At 40.2% G+C, this 13,717-nt stretch overlaps 1 protein-coding gene across 9 annotated transcripts in view; it reads right to left on the reverse strand.

Moving 5' to 3' along the window:
- Positions 1-13,717, reverse strand: part of ANK3 (ankyrin 3) — a 358,746-nt gene that overhangs the window by 94,313 nt on the left and 250,716 nt on the right. For all 9 annotated transcript variants that reach the window (XM_040564167.1, XM_040564175.1, XM_040564176.1 and 6 more), the window contains 7 exons: positions 11,431-11,529; positions 10,084-10,182; positions 7,121-7,318; positions 6,499-6,597; positions 5,661-5,759; positions 2,041-2,238; positions 6-104 (listed from right to left, as the gene is read on the reverse strand). In XM_040564167.1, coding sequence (XP_040420101.1) covers positions 6-104; positions 2,041-2,238; positions 5,661-5,759; positions 6,499-6,597; positions 7,121-7,318; positions 10,084-10,182; positions 11,431-11,529 — 891 coding nt within the window. The remainder of the gene's footprint in view (positions 1-5; positions 105-2,040; positions 2,239-5,660; positions 5,760-6,498; positions 6,598-7,120; positions 7,319-10,083; positions 10,183-11,430; positions 11,530-13,717) is intronic.

Raw genomic sequence — 13,717 nt, forward strand, 5'->3', positions numbered from 1 at the left:
CATACCTTTGTCTGTGAATCAACAGCAGCTCCTTGGTTAACAAGAACCTCTGCTACATTGACTCTGTCCTCCTGAGCAGCCAGGTGGAGTGGTGTCAGCCCGCTCTGTAAATTAGAAGCAATAGGTAACAATCTTCAGAGGTGGCACGTGAATATTAAACACAAAATCAACTATAAGTAAGATTCAAAAAGTCTTACTGAAATTAAATAAATAAATGAAGAACTCTACCTTCACTTACAAGCTGTGTATTGTGCTATCTGATTACATTTGTTGAATTACAAGAAACTAAAATTTAAAAACCAGGAAGATAATGGTTCTTTTACACAAGGAACAATTCTTCATGCAACGTTAAATGTGGGATACCAAATTATATTACAGCACTTGAAGAAAAAAAAAAGCACAGTATTTTTCCCCCTCCTGGGGAGCTCACTTCCTCAGAGTAAGAAAGATTTTAAAAGAAATATCGAATGATTGTTCAGACTTCTATAAGTTTTCTAGTACCAATATTCACTCAGATTTTAACTTTACCTTTTACTGATAGTAGTTTCCTACCCTTAAACCCAAATTCATCTCCACAGAACTGCATAGCTGTCCCCTACATCTTGCAGTGTGGATTCCTTACCAATAGCAGTAACTGTACTGCTCTTGAACAGGCAATGCTGATGACAACACAACTTAGGTGGGTCACACTGCATAAACATGTAAAAGTAATCAACTGCAAATTACCTAATGGGACCTGGATATTATGGGCCAAACCTTCTAAAAATGTTTACTAAGTGCTCAGTGCCCAAGCTGGGGCTCTGAGTACTTAGCTCCCAACTGTCCTGTGGACCCTGAAGAAAACAAATGGCCTTTTACTCTCATGGCAAAACTCAGAAGTTGGTGTGCTTTAAATATCTGGCTTCAAATGTAGGTGCTGAGCTCAGAGGAAATGTGTATCCCTACGTGAGTAGAGGAGAACTATTTTCAAAAGGTGCTGTTATCTGTATAATGAGAAACGAGAGACTGTAACTGAGCAGTAACAGATTGAAGGATGTTGCAGATAATTATTGTCTAGTGGGGCTGAACCAAAATGCCAAGCGACAGTAATTGTGGTCTCCGTATTAGCCTCAGTAGCAAAACCAAGCTAGCCAATGTAACGTAGAATGTGCCCACGGCAAATTGCACTATGGGAATACAAGGTGCATTCAGCACTGCGCAACAGTATTTGCTTGATTAAGACAAGGGCAAATCAACAACTGCAAGAGAAGCTACCTGAAGGAGGGACCAAAAATAATTAAGCTTTAAAGTTAGAAATGGGAAAACAGAGCAGCCCTGTGCAGCACCACCCACAGCCTCAGAGGACAGAGTCTTTCTGCCTGCTGAGAACAAGAAACGCTCTCCATGAAAAAAAATGTCTCTTGCCTTTCTATGTTAGCCACATAAATCCACACTGAAACTGCACTTTACAGTATCTCTGATGGCTAGAGGGGCATTTAAAGAATTAAGGCTAAAGATCTGCTAGAAACATTACCACAGAACAGACTTAATAGTCTATAAAGTCATACATACAGAAACTAAAATCTACTAGCTTCTTTTTCATGCCCCCTGGAGAAATTACACTGAAAGTCACCATGCTCTGAGGAACAACCTCTGAGGAGGAAAAATCACTTACATTAATGAACAAAATCTCAGACAACCTCACTGTTATTACCCCATTAAAAATCAACAAGTTAGTTGTTACCATTGCTTAATGGGGAGGCGTATATCTAGAGGATCCTAAAGGACACACTCCTACCCCGCTAACCGTTAGGGTGAAGAAGCCATTTTCTCTGGTGGCAGACTAGCATGATATGGAAGGAAAGGAGATGGATTTATAAATTCCTCTGCAGCACGTGGTACTAGCCATCATCAAAACTTAGGTACTACAAAATACAGTTCATCCAATGTGACATGGGGTTTGCTGCAAACTGCTCTCTTTGCTAGAAGAAATGATGATGTGCATTCAAATGTCATGTTGCTATGTTTATTGCCTTAGCACCAAGCAGGGGAAACACTTACCTTGTTGCTGAGATTTACATTAGCATTTCTAGAAAGAAGTAACGACACCATGTCCACGTGGCCGTCCTGAGAGGCCAGATGTACAGGGGCAATACCCTGTCTGGTTACAGCATTGGCATCAGCACCGTATTCCAACAGTGTAGTTGCTATGTCCATCTGGTTTTTCTTGGCAGCTATGTGTAGTGGCGTATAGCCATTCTGTCAACAGAAAGCACTTCATTGCAAGCTACTCATTAAACAATGTGATACAATCTTCAACAAAGAGAAGAGCAGGATGCATGTACATAACTCAGAACAGCTGTTTTTTTTTTTTGTTGCTGTTTTGTTTTTTGTTTTCCTATCTCCCAGTATGAATGAAAGCATTATGTATATGAAATATAGCCTTCCTTGCAGCATGTACTCTAACCTTACTGAGACTCTTGGTTCAGGTCAAGGGAAAATTAAAACATATCACTTTAGTCTTGCATTCCTTTTTTTCCTTCCAATACATGAACCCAGCAAGTCCACTACCACGAACAGAAACTGCATGATAAAATTTTCTACTTTTGAAGGAAAATGGATTTGACAGAAAATAGAAGAATATATATAAACGATCAGAATGCACATACCAAAACACTAACCAAAGCATGACAGGCTTTTGGATACAAATTGCAATACCTGTTTAATCAAGAACTTTCTATCTTTCAGGTATATATTAGCCCTCATTTTGAAGCAAACAGTAAACATGAACATGTATGCATGTGACTAAGGAAGAAGGTGTGGGAGGGCGCAAGACCTTATCTGCATAAACCATTTCATACGGTATCATAATTACCATGAGCATTTCAGATTACACAGTCCAATAAAATCTATCTAAATGTACAAAGCATTTACCTGGCTTGTGTCCTCCCTGTACCTCACAGGGCACCAGGGCTGGACATAACAGATGGAGGGTGATGCAGGTAGGAGCAAAGAATAAATACACAGGGGTACACCAATGAGTGCAGGATTGCATTAGTAGTAATCTGGAAGTGAGAGCTGCACAGCACTAACTCCATATGGAAAAGTCTCTGAAACCTTCAAAATTCATTTCAGATTTGGTTTAGGCCTTAGATACTAAGATATTTCAGGGCAGTCAGCATGACACAGCTCATGCTCTTTGTTCAAAGTACAATATGCACCAAATAAGTGGGGTCAGAGTGTTCGGCACCTCAGCAAAGCAGGCTGCAACGCTGCCAAAATGACACCCGGGAAATGTAGTGCAGTGCCATGGCTAACGAGGGAAGCACACAATCACTTAATGTTCACTTTGAAGATAAAACACATCAGGAAAAACAATCCCCTCTCTCAGACTTCCTGCACAAGACTGATGTGTAGAACAGCCATTACCACATGAGCACTTGTTAGTTGTGTTAAATCCTGCATATATGCTAAACCCTGTATAATTTAAATGGAGCTCGTGTATTTTCTAAGATAACAAATGCAGTTTCAAGCCTTTTCTCCAGAAACGGTTATAGTTTGATTTCAGTGGAATGGAAAACAGCAGGTTGCCAAGAAAAGGCAAAAAGAGATGAAAAACAAAAACTAAAATTCATCTCAGTCTCAGACTATCTTCTCTTAATAAGGGGTGTGCTCTGTCACTACAAATAAATGCAGAAAGGAACAGAGAAGTTTGGAGGGAGAGTATTGGGTTATTCTGGCTGCCATGGTAAAGAGGTAAAAACGGAAAAAGGTTAAAGATGGAAGGACAGAGAAAAAGACTGAGGTTTGTGGTGATGGAGGGGAAGGAAGGGAAATATTGCAAAGGCAATGAATGCCCAATTAAAATTGGGCACAAGCCTTGTTTTAGTCTGTAAGAATGAATGGTTCATTTGAATAACTGTTTGTATCACAGTGCTGTACTCGTACTTGGCCACTTCTCATCCCCTTTCACTGATTCTTCTTCAAGGCCTAGCTAATAAGCTACTCCTAAGGTGAGCATCAAACAGAGGAACATCACAGAGAAAACAAATGCTGATGAAACTAATTGTGGAGCTAATGATGAGATCTTTGATGTAACACATTTTTTTATTAGACCACATTTACAGAAGGAATAGGAAATCATCTGCTGTAAACCAAAATCTTCTTTCAGATGACTGCACTGTGAGTGCCTACAGCAACAAACATGCTGCCATTAATTTTATTTAGTACTGATGCTCTGCTCAGTGTGTTGCTGTGGCTCACTTGCTGCAGAATAGTAACAAATGCTTTCTTTTAGGAAGCTTACAGCTCACACTGAAGACACAACGTGGCAGTGTCAAAACTATATTTTTTTTCTTCCCTAACAGACAGGAAAGCTAACGTGACCTGACACATGGGTTTGTGTAATATTATACTGTAGTCTATAGGGTTTCCACCTTGGTTTGGGCTTCCCAAGCCCCTGGCAGTGGGAGCTGCAATCCCTGCCCCTACATGACGTATAGGTTCCTCTGGCAGTTTCTTTCCATGAAAACCAGGTCAATGTCTTCTCGTCCCTTTCAGAAGGTCCTTCCTTCTCCACAGTGACATTTAAGAGTGCTGTGTTGCAACAGTAAAAGACCAGAGATCACTCCAGTTCACCTCCTGGGACACTGCTCTGGCAGACTGCCACTATTGGCGTTCTTGATTTTAGACTGTGCCGTTGCTGCTGGCTATCCATGTTTGTTTAACTTTCCTCTCTTTTGCACCATAAGCTTGGGGACCTACCATGTATGACAGACTGTCCTCCTCTTTAGCCATGCAGAAGGGCTCCTCTATTATGGCTGTACTCAGTCATGTGTGAGAGGAATGCAATCAAGGAGAGCTGTCTGTGTACGAAACTAGCTGCTCCACTAGCTCTCCCTTTCCACAGTGTTTCTTCATGGCGATTTTAGGAATGTATCTGGGTTGTTTCAGATGGGGTATTTACAATGCACCCCACCTGATCCTACATAGCTTCCACCCTTTTTTATTTATCACTGCTGTCCAACAATTGGCCAGTATTTAAAACTGGGATCCACAGAAAATAGAGACTTTAAGCTTCTCTAAATTTGTCTGTTGATCAAATTGTTATGTATTTAAGTACAAATTCTTTCACATCCCTTGAAATCTTACACTGTGTTGTCTTGCCTACAGTATACTACAAACCAAGCAGAGCTGTGACTAGTTTTATTTTCTCAACAGTCCACTTACACTGAGGTGTAAATACCATGAAGCACATTAATAATACTGTATGTTATACTGAGAAACTTTCCACACTTACTCTGGCACAATACATTAGCACTACTACCCCTGTGTAGCAAAGCACTCCAAGCCCTGAACAGATGTCAAGATGGCTTTGAGGTATTAAGGAGATCAGACAAGTGAAAGCAAGACTTAGTAGTCACTGAGACTGAACTTCAATGAAATTAAGTATTTCAGATTTTTTCTATACCTATGCTTGCCTTTTTTTTTTCTTTGTAAAACAACTATTTTATTCACTTGCAGAATCATTCTAGCAACTTACAGAGATTTGGTTGTGAGACAATACAGTAACTGGGTTCCCTGTAATTGCAAGCACACACATTCTAGAAAGAGCAGAGGTAGATAGGAAACAAGTGGCAAAAGGCCTAGGTATTGATCCCCAGAGTAGCCAGTACTTGTACCTTGGCAGATGCGTGAGGTGAAGCTCCCTGGTCCAACAGCAGGAGTGCCACTTTTTGATTATCGTAGTGTGCAGCTACATGCAGTGGTGTTAAACCGCTCTAAAAACACATGCAGAACAAACAAGTGCTGTTACAGATCTTCAGGGAAAATTTAGGAGTTTGGAAAATTAGAGCAGATAGGTGAAAAAATACATTTGTTATTCATTCATGTATCAGGAGTCTTTGTTAAATTTTGAATCAAAACACAAAACAGGGATTTAAAAATCTTTACTGAGCTGTGAAAGCCCTTTTTACTTTTCCCAGGGAGGGTGAACAGAGAAACACACATCTGTGCTGCCCCCAGGACAGAGCAAGTAAGGAATTTTGACCCTGAGGTCAAAACCTCAGCAATGTTTTCTTTTTCTGCAGTGGATAAAGTAAACCTTCCCTTGGATCTGTAAAACCCTCAGCTGGGCCGTTTTAAATAGCTTGAGGTCCTACCGGGCTTTGCCCCCTGTCACGGGACCTGGGGGAGCAGAGCCAGCTGCTTGAGTACTCCGATAAGGACTATAAATAGTCTGGGCAGGAAGGTAGGGGAATGGCTTGTCTTTTTTCCCCTGGATGGATACAGAGAGAGCATAACGATTTTGTTGTCAATTAATGATAATAAAACTCACTTTTGTTAAAGAGATTGCAGACTCCTGACAGACCCAACAGGGATTGGAATATTACAAGAAGCCTATTCCAGTGAAACCCAGGGTGTGGATATTAGTGCGTGCAATGGTAGAAGGATATTACTAGAACATTATGTGTGCACAAATGTTTGCTGTGCAAGTGGCAGTGACCTCTTCTGTCTTACCTTTCCAGAAGCATCAGGAGATGCATTCTTCTGAAGCAAGAGGTTCGCTACCTCAATTTTCCCGTATTTTGCAGCCACGTGTAGAGGAGTAAATCCTTTCTGTGAGAGAAATCAATTACATAATATCCACTAGCACTCTTTTCCCAAAGTGCCTAGACATCAGAGGCATTCAAAGTTTGCCTCTGACCTACAAGGATATTATTTCTATCCATCCCCTTAGATAGTCCCAAGTCCAGGCAACAAGTCTGCAGCTTCCCAACTGCCCTGGCAGGTCTGAAGGCTCTCTTTTGCAAGGAAAAGCCCTATCTGCATTAAAATGACTGTAAAAAGGGAAGAGCCAGTTCCTTTCTTCAAACCACCAAAGACCCAAGGACAATGCTGGGCAAGAGCTTATCAACTCCTACCAGGAATTTCTGCCCTGCATTCCTTTCATTCCAAGCAAATGCATGGCTGACCACTAGGATGTGTTATACATCAGACTGAGGTAAGAGTGTGAAGCTTTTTACTCTTTTAACAACATGCAGCTCATGTATATCACTGTGTATATTTATGATGCTAGCCATATTTAACTCAAAAGAAGCACTTCTTGCAAATGCATTTTACTACTGAGCAACTCCCTTACCTTGGTAATGATAGCCAAAGATGCACCGTGATCCAAAAGAACAGAAGCTACATCTTCATGCCCTTCTCGAGCAGAAAGATGCAGGGGCGTATAGCCAGACGTTGTAGCCGCATTTGGAGATGCTCCTTGCTGTAGCAGCTGCTGTACTATATCTGCTTTTCCCAGTCGAGCAGAAATGTGCAGTGGTGTTTGGTCATCCTAAACATAAAGGAAAAAGCACAATTCTACATAAGAAAACTGAGCCCATACTTTGACAGAAAATGCTCAGATTCATTGTTTTTTGAAATCGCAGATGAACATTGATTCTACTTGAGGTTGTACCTGATGAGAATCAAACCTTGGCTTTCTCTTTGTCATAAAATAAAGATACATTTATGCTTTGTTGATGCATCACAAAATATTCCAGACAGATGCATAATCCTTAACAGTAAATAAACTGATCAACTTTCTTAATCTGGACTTGTCTTGCTTTACTTTGCCACTGAAGCGCATTGAGTTTAATGTTGAAATTCCTCAAAATGCAGAGAATATATAGCTCCATTCCTCACATCTTGATCTCTTTTAGGATCCCAACAACATTAGTTGTCTGGAATGAGTTGAGGTGCTTAGCATGTTACTACCTATTAACTTGTATTAAGTACTATATTTTGTGGGTTTTGTATTATCGCTGCTATTTCACAGATAACTTTACAGTAGCAGCAATTGGAGGTAAATTGGAAAAGTTAACCTATACACAATGTTTTAAAGATGTATTATTACGAAATTCAACTATTTAAAAAAAAGACTAGGAAGAAAAAAAATTGTGATGCTTAAGTTCCCTGTCTTTCTGACCGCTTATTCCAAACACAGTAACCCTAATGGTTCTATATGCAGGGGTTGTACTGCTGTGAGTCTGCATATTTTTTTTTTCAGTGAAAATACTGCTGTAGTTTGTGACCATGTTTGGAGCGTCTAATTGATAATTTCTTCCTTATTCATTATTTGGTTCTGTATTTTTGTCCTCCTTCTTCTAGTTGTACAATCTTTGGAGTAAGCACACTATCACATCAGCATGGCCAATGAAATCTGTGACTTTATCATTTTCCCTTTCCTCACAAATCTATTCAAACAGCTTTCTCTACCCATTTTTTCCCCTACTTTTTGAGCAGTGCAACCCCATGTCCTGCCACAGAGATGTTCTGGAGTGTTCTTTGACAGGGAAACTTCTGCCCATGTCCACCCTACAAAACACTGATTTTACATCCTTGGGATTTAGATCGAGAGAGTGTCAGGATGTGAATGCTGCTTCACTGCAGGGAAATTCTCCTCCAGCTAGTGAAAAGCCTTTATGATTCTTAAACATTTCCAGTTTACACCTGTTTCCCACAAATTCCTCACCACTGCTAGCACTGGTGTATAATCTATTACTTGTATTTAGTTGTTATTTATGGCAACAAATCGATCACAAGCAATGGCAGTTTGCACAGATTAATTCATTTTGTGAAATTATTTAGAGACTATTTGCATGACAGTGCTTCTGAGTACAAGCTGGTCACCTTTGAGGCTGGTCACTTTCTTTGTAGATGTACAGACCCCATGATTCACTGCTGCTGTCAGACTGCTTCCTGACACGAAATACATCTGCTATAAATATGTAATCAAGATTTCCTCATAAGTAAATGTTCTAACTAGCAACTTTATTTGTGAGCCAATTCATATACAATAATTTCACAGCGCCAACAGATTTATTGGAAATTGTATGCATTTAACCACTATTTGAAAAAAAGTTTTCCTGGTTTGACTTAAAAACGGACACAATATATGGCAGTCCTAATCGCCTTTCCCTTTGTGTTTCCTGGAACTCTATCATTTCTAAAATTTCTATAATTTTCTATGATTCTTCAGTGGCTCCTGACCATTTCTTTTTCCTCCTCTGTTACCTTCCTCAGTTGCAATTGTTTCTGTTAATTGTTTCTGCTCCTTTTTTCCAGCCCTATACCACATTCCCTTTCTGTGCCTTCCAAACTTTACTTGACTTTGTGCCCACACCTTCTTTTCAAGCCTGCTTTTCCCATAGACAGACCAACCCATCTTACAGTCAGGTCAAGTCACTGGTTGTATTGACACAGTCAGTTTTGCTTTTCTCTTGAACATGCCCATCACTGTTTGAGCCACCTTGTAATAACAATTTGTTCTTCCAGTGTCTTCCAAATTCTTTCCTTCCTATCTTGAACTGTCAAAATATCCTCCTTTTTATTCCACTCTTTGAGATGCAGAGAAATAATTTAAATTAATACATTTCCCATCCATCCACAACAGTGATCTTTCGACTGAAACAGCTTACCACGTTCATCCACCCACTACTCAACTTGCTCTCCTTAATCTTCATCCGCTACTGAGCAACTCTCACAGGTAACTCGCTCTTTTCCCTTGATATCACTTCATTTCCAGCTTACCTAAGACAGTCCCCTCCAGCTCTTCCTTTGTATCCTCTCCCCAGAGCTCCCACACCTGTTTTCTAAGGAGTTTCAGAGCTGCCACCTCTCTGGTGGGCTCTTTAAGAAGTGTTCTTTAGAAGCATAACTATTTCTGAATGCATACAGGCTGATGCTTCAGGGACATGACAGCAGACACCGGCAGAATAGGGTTTACAGTTTTACAAAAATGAAAACAGATCTGAGGCATTCCTCCCACCTTGTCCTGCCTCCTACCCCAAAACAAATCTCCAAGACAGAATATTCTATATTAAAAGTTGGTGAAGAAGGAGACATGGTATCAATTTGACATCTCCAGACTTCCTTCTTACATTCAGCTCACTCATGACTACAGTAACAAAGTACGTGATAAAACATCAGTGATCATTATGCTAAGGCCCTTGGCTTCACATGTCTTTCTCTTCCCAAACAACATGTCAGATGAATGCAATTCCCTGCTTTGTTAAATATAAATAACCTGGGGTTAGTAGACCTGGATCATTGCCTTACCTTAGCTTTAGCCTCCACCTGAGCTCCATTCTGTACTAGGTATCGAACAACCTCTGTTTGGCCAGCTCTGGCAGCCATGTGCAGCGCTGTTTCTCCTCTCTAAAATGCAGCAGCAAAAACAAAATATCAGCAGAGAAAAAATACAGGAAAAACAAATGCAACATATTTCATAAACACTAATATACTGGAGATCCAATTCAGAATAATCACCACTAGAATATTTGATACAAGTTTTCCTGTGAGCAAGATGGGGGACAAAATCAATAGTTGACATCTGAGCTGTATGCTACAAAGCAATTTCACTTTCTCAAAACAAAAGTGCCTGTACACCTAGGCCTTTTGCTTTAAAGAGAGTGCAATTTTTGTACTTATTACCTCATTACTAACAGTGTTAAAACTTATGACCATTTAAATACAGCCTAATTTGGTCCAACTTTTTCTTTTTTTCAAATTTTGTATATTTAGAAACATATTTTTCCTGGATTTTCTCCTGCTATGCCCTATGTCCCTAGGATCATTTGTTATCTGAGAAGCACTGAAATGAAAGATCACGGGGAAAAAATCACTACTAATTAAATTAAGGTTTCAAAGACCTAATTAAAGGAAAATCCAAGGAAACCAGAATTAATTCACGAAGGAAACAGCTTTCTAGATTTTTGGACGTCAGTGTGTCTTTAGGAACAAATACCTAGTTTAAAAAAATGGCATTGCAAATTTATTTAATTTATACAGTTAGCAGATGAAGACTTTAACAAAGGGCTCTCTAAGTGCACCAAAAAGTTTTTTGAGGCCAAAGTGCTAAAAACAATTAACAAGCTTTGACTTTCCTCCCATTTCTCAACTTTCAAGTACCATCTAACAATGACTTCAGTTCTTACACGTGCCCCAGGAGCCCTTGGGCACACAGCGCACATCCAGTAGAAAGGCACACTTGTATGGCTGTATGGACACAGGCAATATGTCCCAACAATCTGCTGCAATCTGTTGATAACAGCAGAACTTCCCTTAAATGGTAGGCCCCCGGGGTCCTGGGAAAACTGTGCTCAACAGTCAAGTACACATCTCAGAAATCACGCGAGGGAAGCTACAGCACATTCTCATTCTTTACTTCAGAAAATAACGAAAATGGAGCCTGCTTAAGGTCAGCCTCTTGTGAGGTGTCCTCAACCTGTCAAGCACCTCCCAGGCCGGAGCCAGAGGCTGCCTTCTCAGATGACTCCAGCAGGAGCTACAATGCAAAAGAGGTGGATGGCCAACACCAGACTTTGACACTTCACAACTGCACTGCTCACAGATACTCTAATGCATTTGCAGTTCTGCCATGCTGAAAAGCAACCTGTTACTCACCACGTTGGTAGTGTTGGGTGATGCTCCATGATGCATTAGCTGCGATACAATATTTACATGTCCCATGAAGGCAGCAACATGGATTGGAGTTAGGCCCGACTGAAAACCAAATCAACATCAGGCATAAATGTTTACTTCTGCACTCTTTTACAAGATTGATGTGGGGAAAAAACAAGTTACTCTGAAATCGGTAAACCCAAGCACTTACTCTTCTGATAAGATCTTGACTTAAAAACATACACACATCCTTAAAGGGCAGATTTTGAAATACCTATAAGTATGATTCATAAGCAAACAGAAAGAACGCTATAGGAATTCAGTACAAAGGGAAGACTTCCTGTAACATACAGCTAATGCAAAAAAAGATTCAGTGTCTGTTGTCCCTACCAAATCCAGTTGCTTTTGGGTGAACAAAAAGGCCTATTGATCTCAGTGGTGAGCTCCACCCCTACTGTTTCTTCATGAGAAATTGCATTCAAAACCATGGCATCCAGCCAGAGAGGCACAAACAACATGCACAGAAGAGAATTCCCCCTTCCCTTAGCACCTTGCAGCACCATCACCATTGTAAATCTGTACCAGTGCCCTTCTACGGGGTAAAGAGGACCAACTGGAGAGACAGAGAAACAGGGAGAATGAGAGAAGAAAAGAGCAGTCACTTAGCAGGGCATGACCTCAAGGATTTTGCCTCAGAAATCCGATCAATAGTTAATATTTCTCCAAATAGAATTACCCTAAAGTCTCTTCACAGATACTCCTGCAGAGCTGCAGCAAGTCAGCCAGAGCCTGCAAAAGGGAGTTTTGCTACCAGGAGAAGGAGAAAACTCAGTGGATTTCTGGAAATACCCTGATTAGGCAACTTCACCATTAATGTAGACAAGTCCCAGAAGGGTAGACATGAGGAAAACAGGCTTTTGTTCTTTTCTCATGTGGAACAGCAAACATGAGCAGAAAGGCAGAATAACTGGTTGAGTATGTTATTTCTTTTTCCTCTTTCACTAATTTTGTAAATACTTTTAAAATAAGACTGTAGAAAATAGAACACGTGTCATATTGGGCCATAAACACTAACTCATACTGCAGGGTTTCGAGCCTGCAGCTGAAAATGAATGTATGAATGAAAGTATGGAATCTACCTGGAAAACAGAATTTACCATAGAAGAAGATAAACAGCATTATCTTTAGCACACAGCTTATATGCATCAATGGCTATTTGCAACACATTTGGTAAGGTACGGATGCTGAGTACCACAGCTCTGAATTCTGCCTCGAAAGGTTGTTGCAGTACAGCCAGCCAGTGAAAGAGGCAGGAAGACAGGCAGAGCCCTGCAGTAAAGTACCATAATGAATCTCAACAAATTCAGTCAAATGTGGTATGAGATCATGTGGTGAGGTAGAGGCAGGAAATAAAGGAAGAGCTCTTGCTTTTGGAAAGTTTGCTTGAAAAAGTAATTCAGAGCGTACTGATCAGATGTTTAACCTGGTTTATTCACACAAGAAAATGTAGTTATGTGTTGCTGTTATTCTTCAGTAATTATTTGTATTTAAAAGGGATAAAATTGAACAGATAGCTTTTCTACATCCAGGGTGACTGATTAATATAAAGGACAGACATAACTCTTCTGTTAAGGTTCTCTTTGTGCCTTTCACTCATCTGCTAACATGACTTCTGCAAACCGCATCTACAAGCCCTGTGGCTTTAAAAAAAACTGGTCTGGAGCTACATGAGCTGTAGCAAGGCTCAGTTCTCTCAGAAAAGCCAGGAAGTGAACTGTGTGATTTGCTACTGAATAACTAGAAGAAAACCCCATGGATCAAACGAAACTCCATTTTGGGGAGATGAGCTGCTTCCATTTGTACCTTGTTTATCATTTTCTAATTTGCCTTCTTCCACAGTGGTCACACATTCATCTATGTGACCTTTGCTCCTAACTTAGCTGAACACACATATAAAAAGAACCCAAATTTTGCCACAGGTTCCTAGTTCATCTCTGAATTGTGTCAATAACAGGGTTGTTGACAATCTCATGCTAACTGAATAACAGCATATTGATTGCTGTCTAACAGATTTGTGATGACCTGTGATGGTGATTGAGTATCACTTCTGTGTGGAAAGCCAAACAAGGTCTGTGAATTAAATCACCTTTAGAATTAGAGCTTGAAGCACATGAAGAAATGAAGCACAGTCTTCACCTTCATCTCCTTAACAGGGTGAATTTCATTTTCTGTGCATGTAATTACAGACAGAAATAAGCAGAAATGAGCATGTAGAAAATTTTGCCTCTTA

Source organism: Cygnus olor, chromosome 7, assembly GCF_009769625.2.
Source record: "Cygnus olor isolate bCygOlo1 chromosome 7, bCygOlo1.pri.v2, whole genome shotgun sequence".
Classification (NCBI taxonomy): domain Eukaryota; kingdom Metazoa; phylum Chordata; class Aves; order Anseriformes; family Anatidae; genus Cygnus; species Cygnus olor.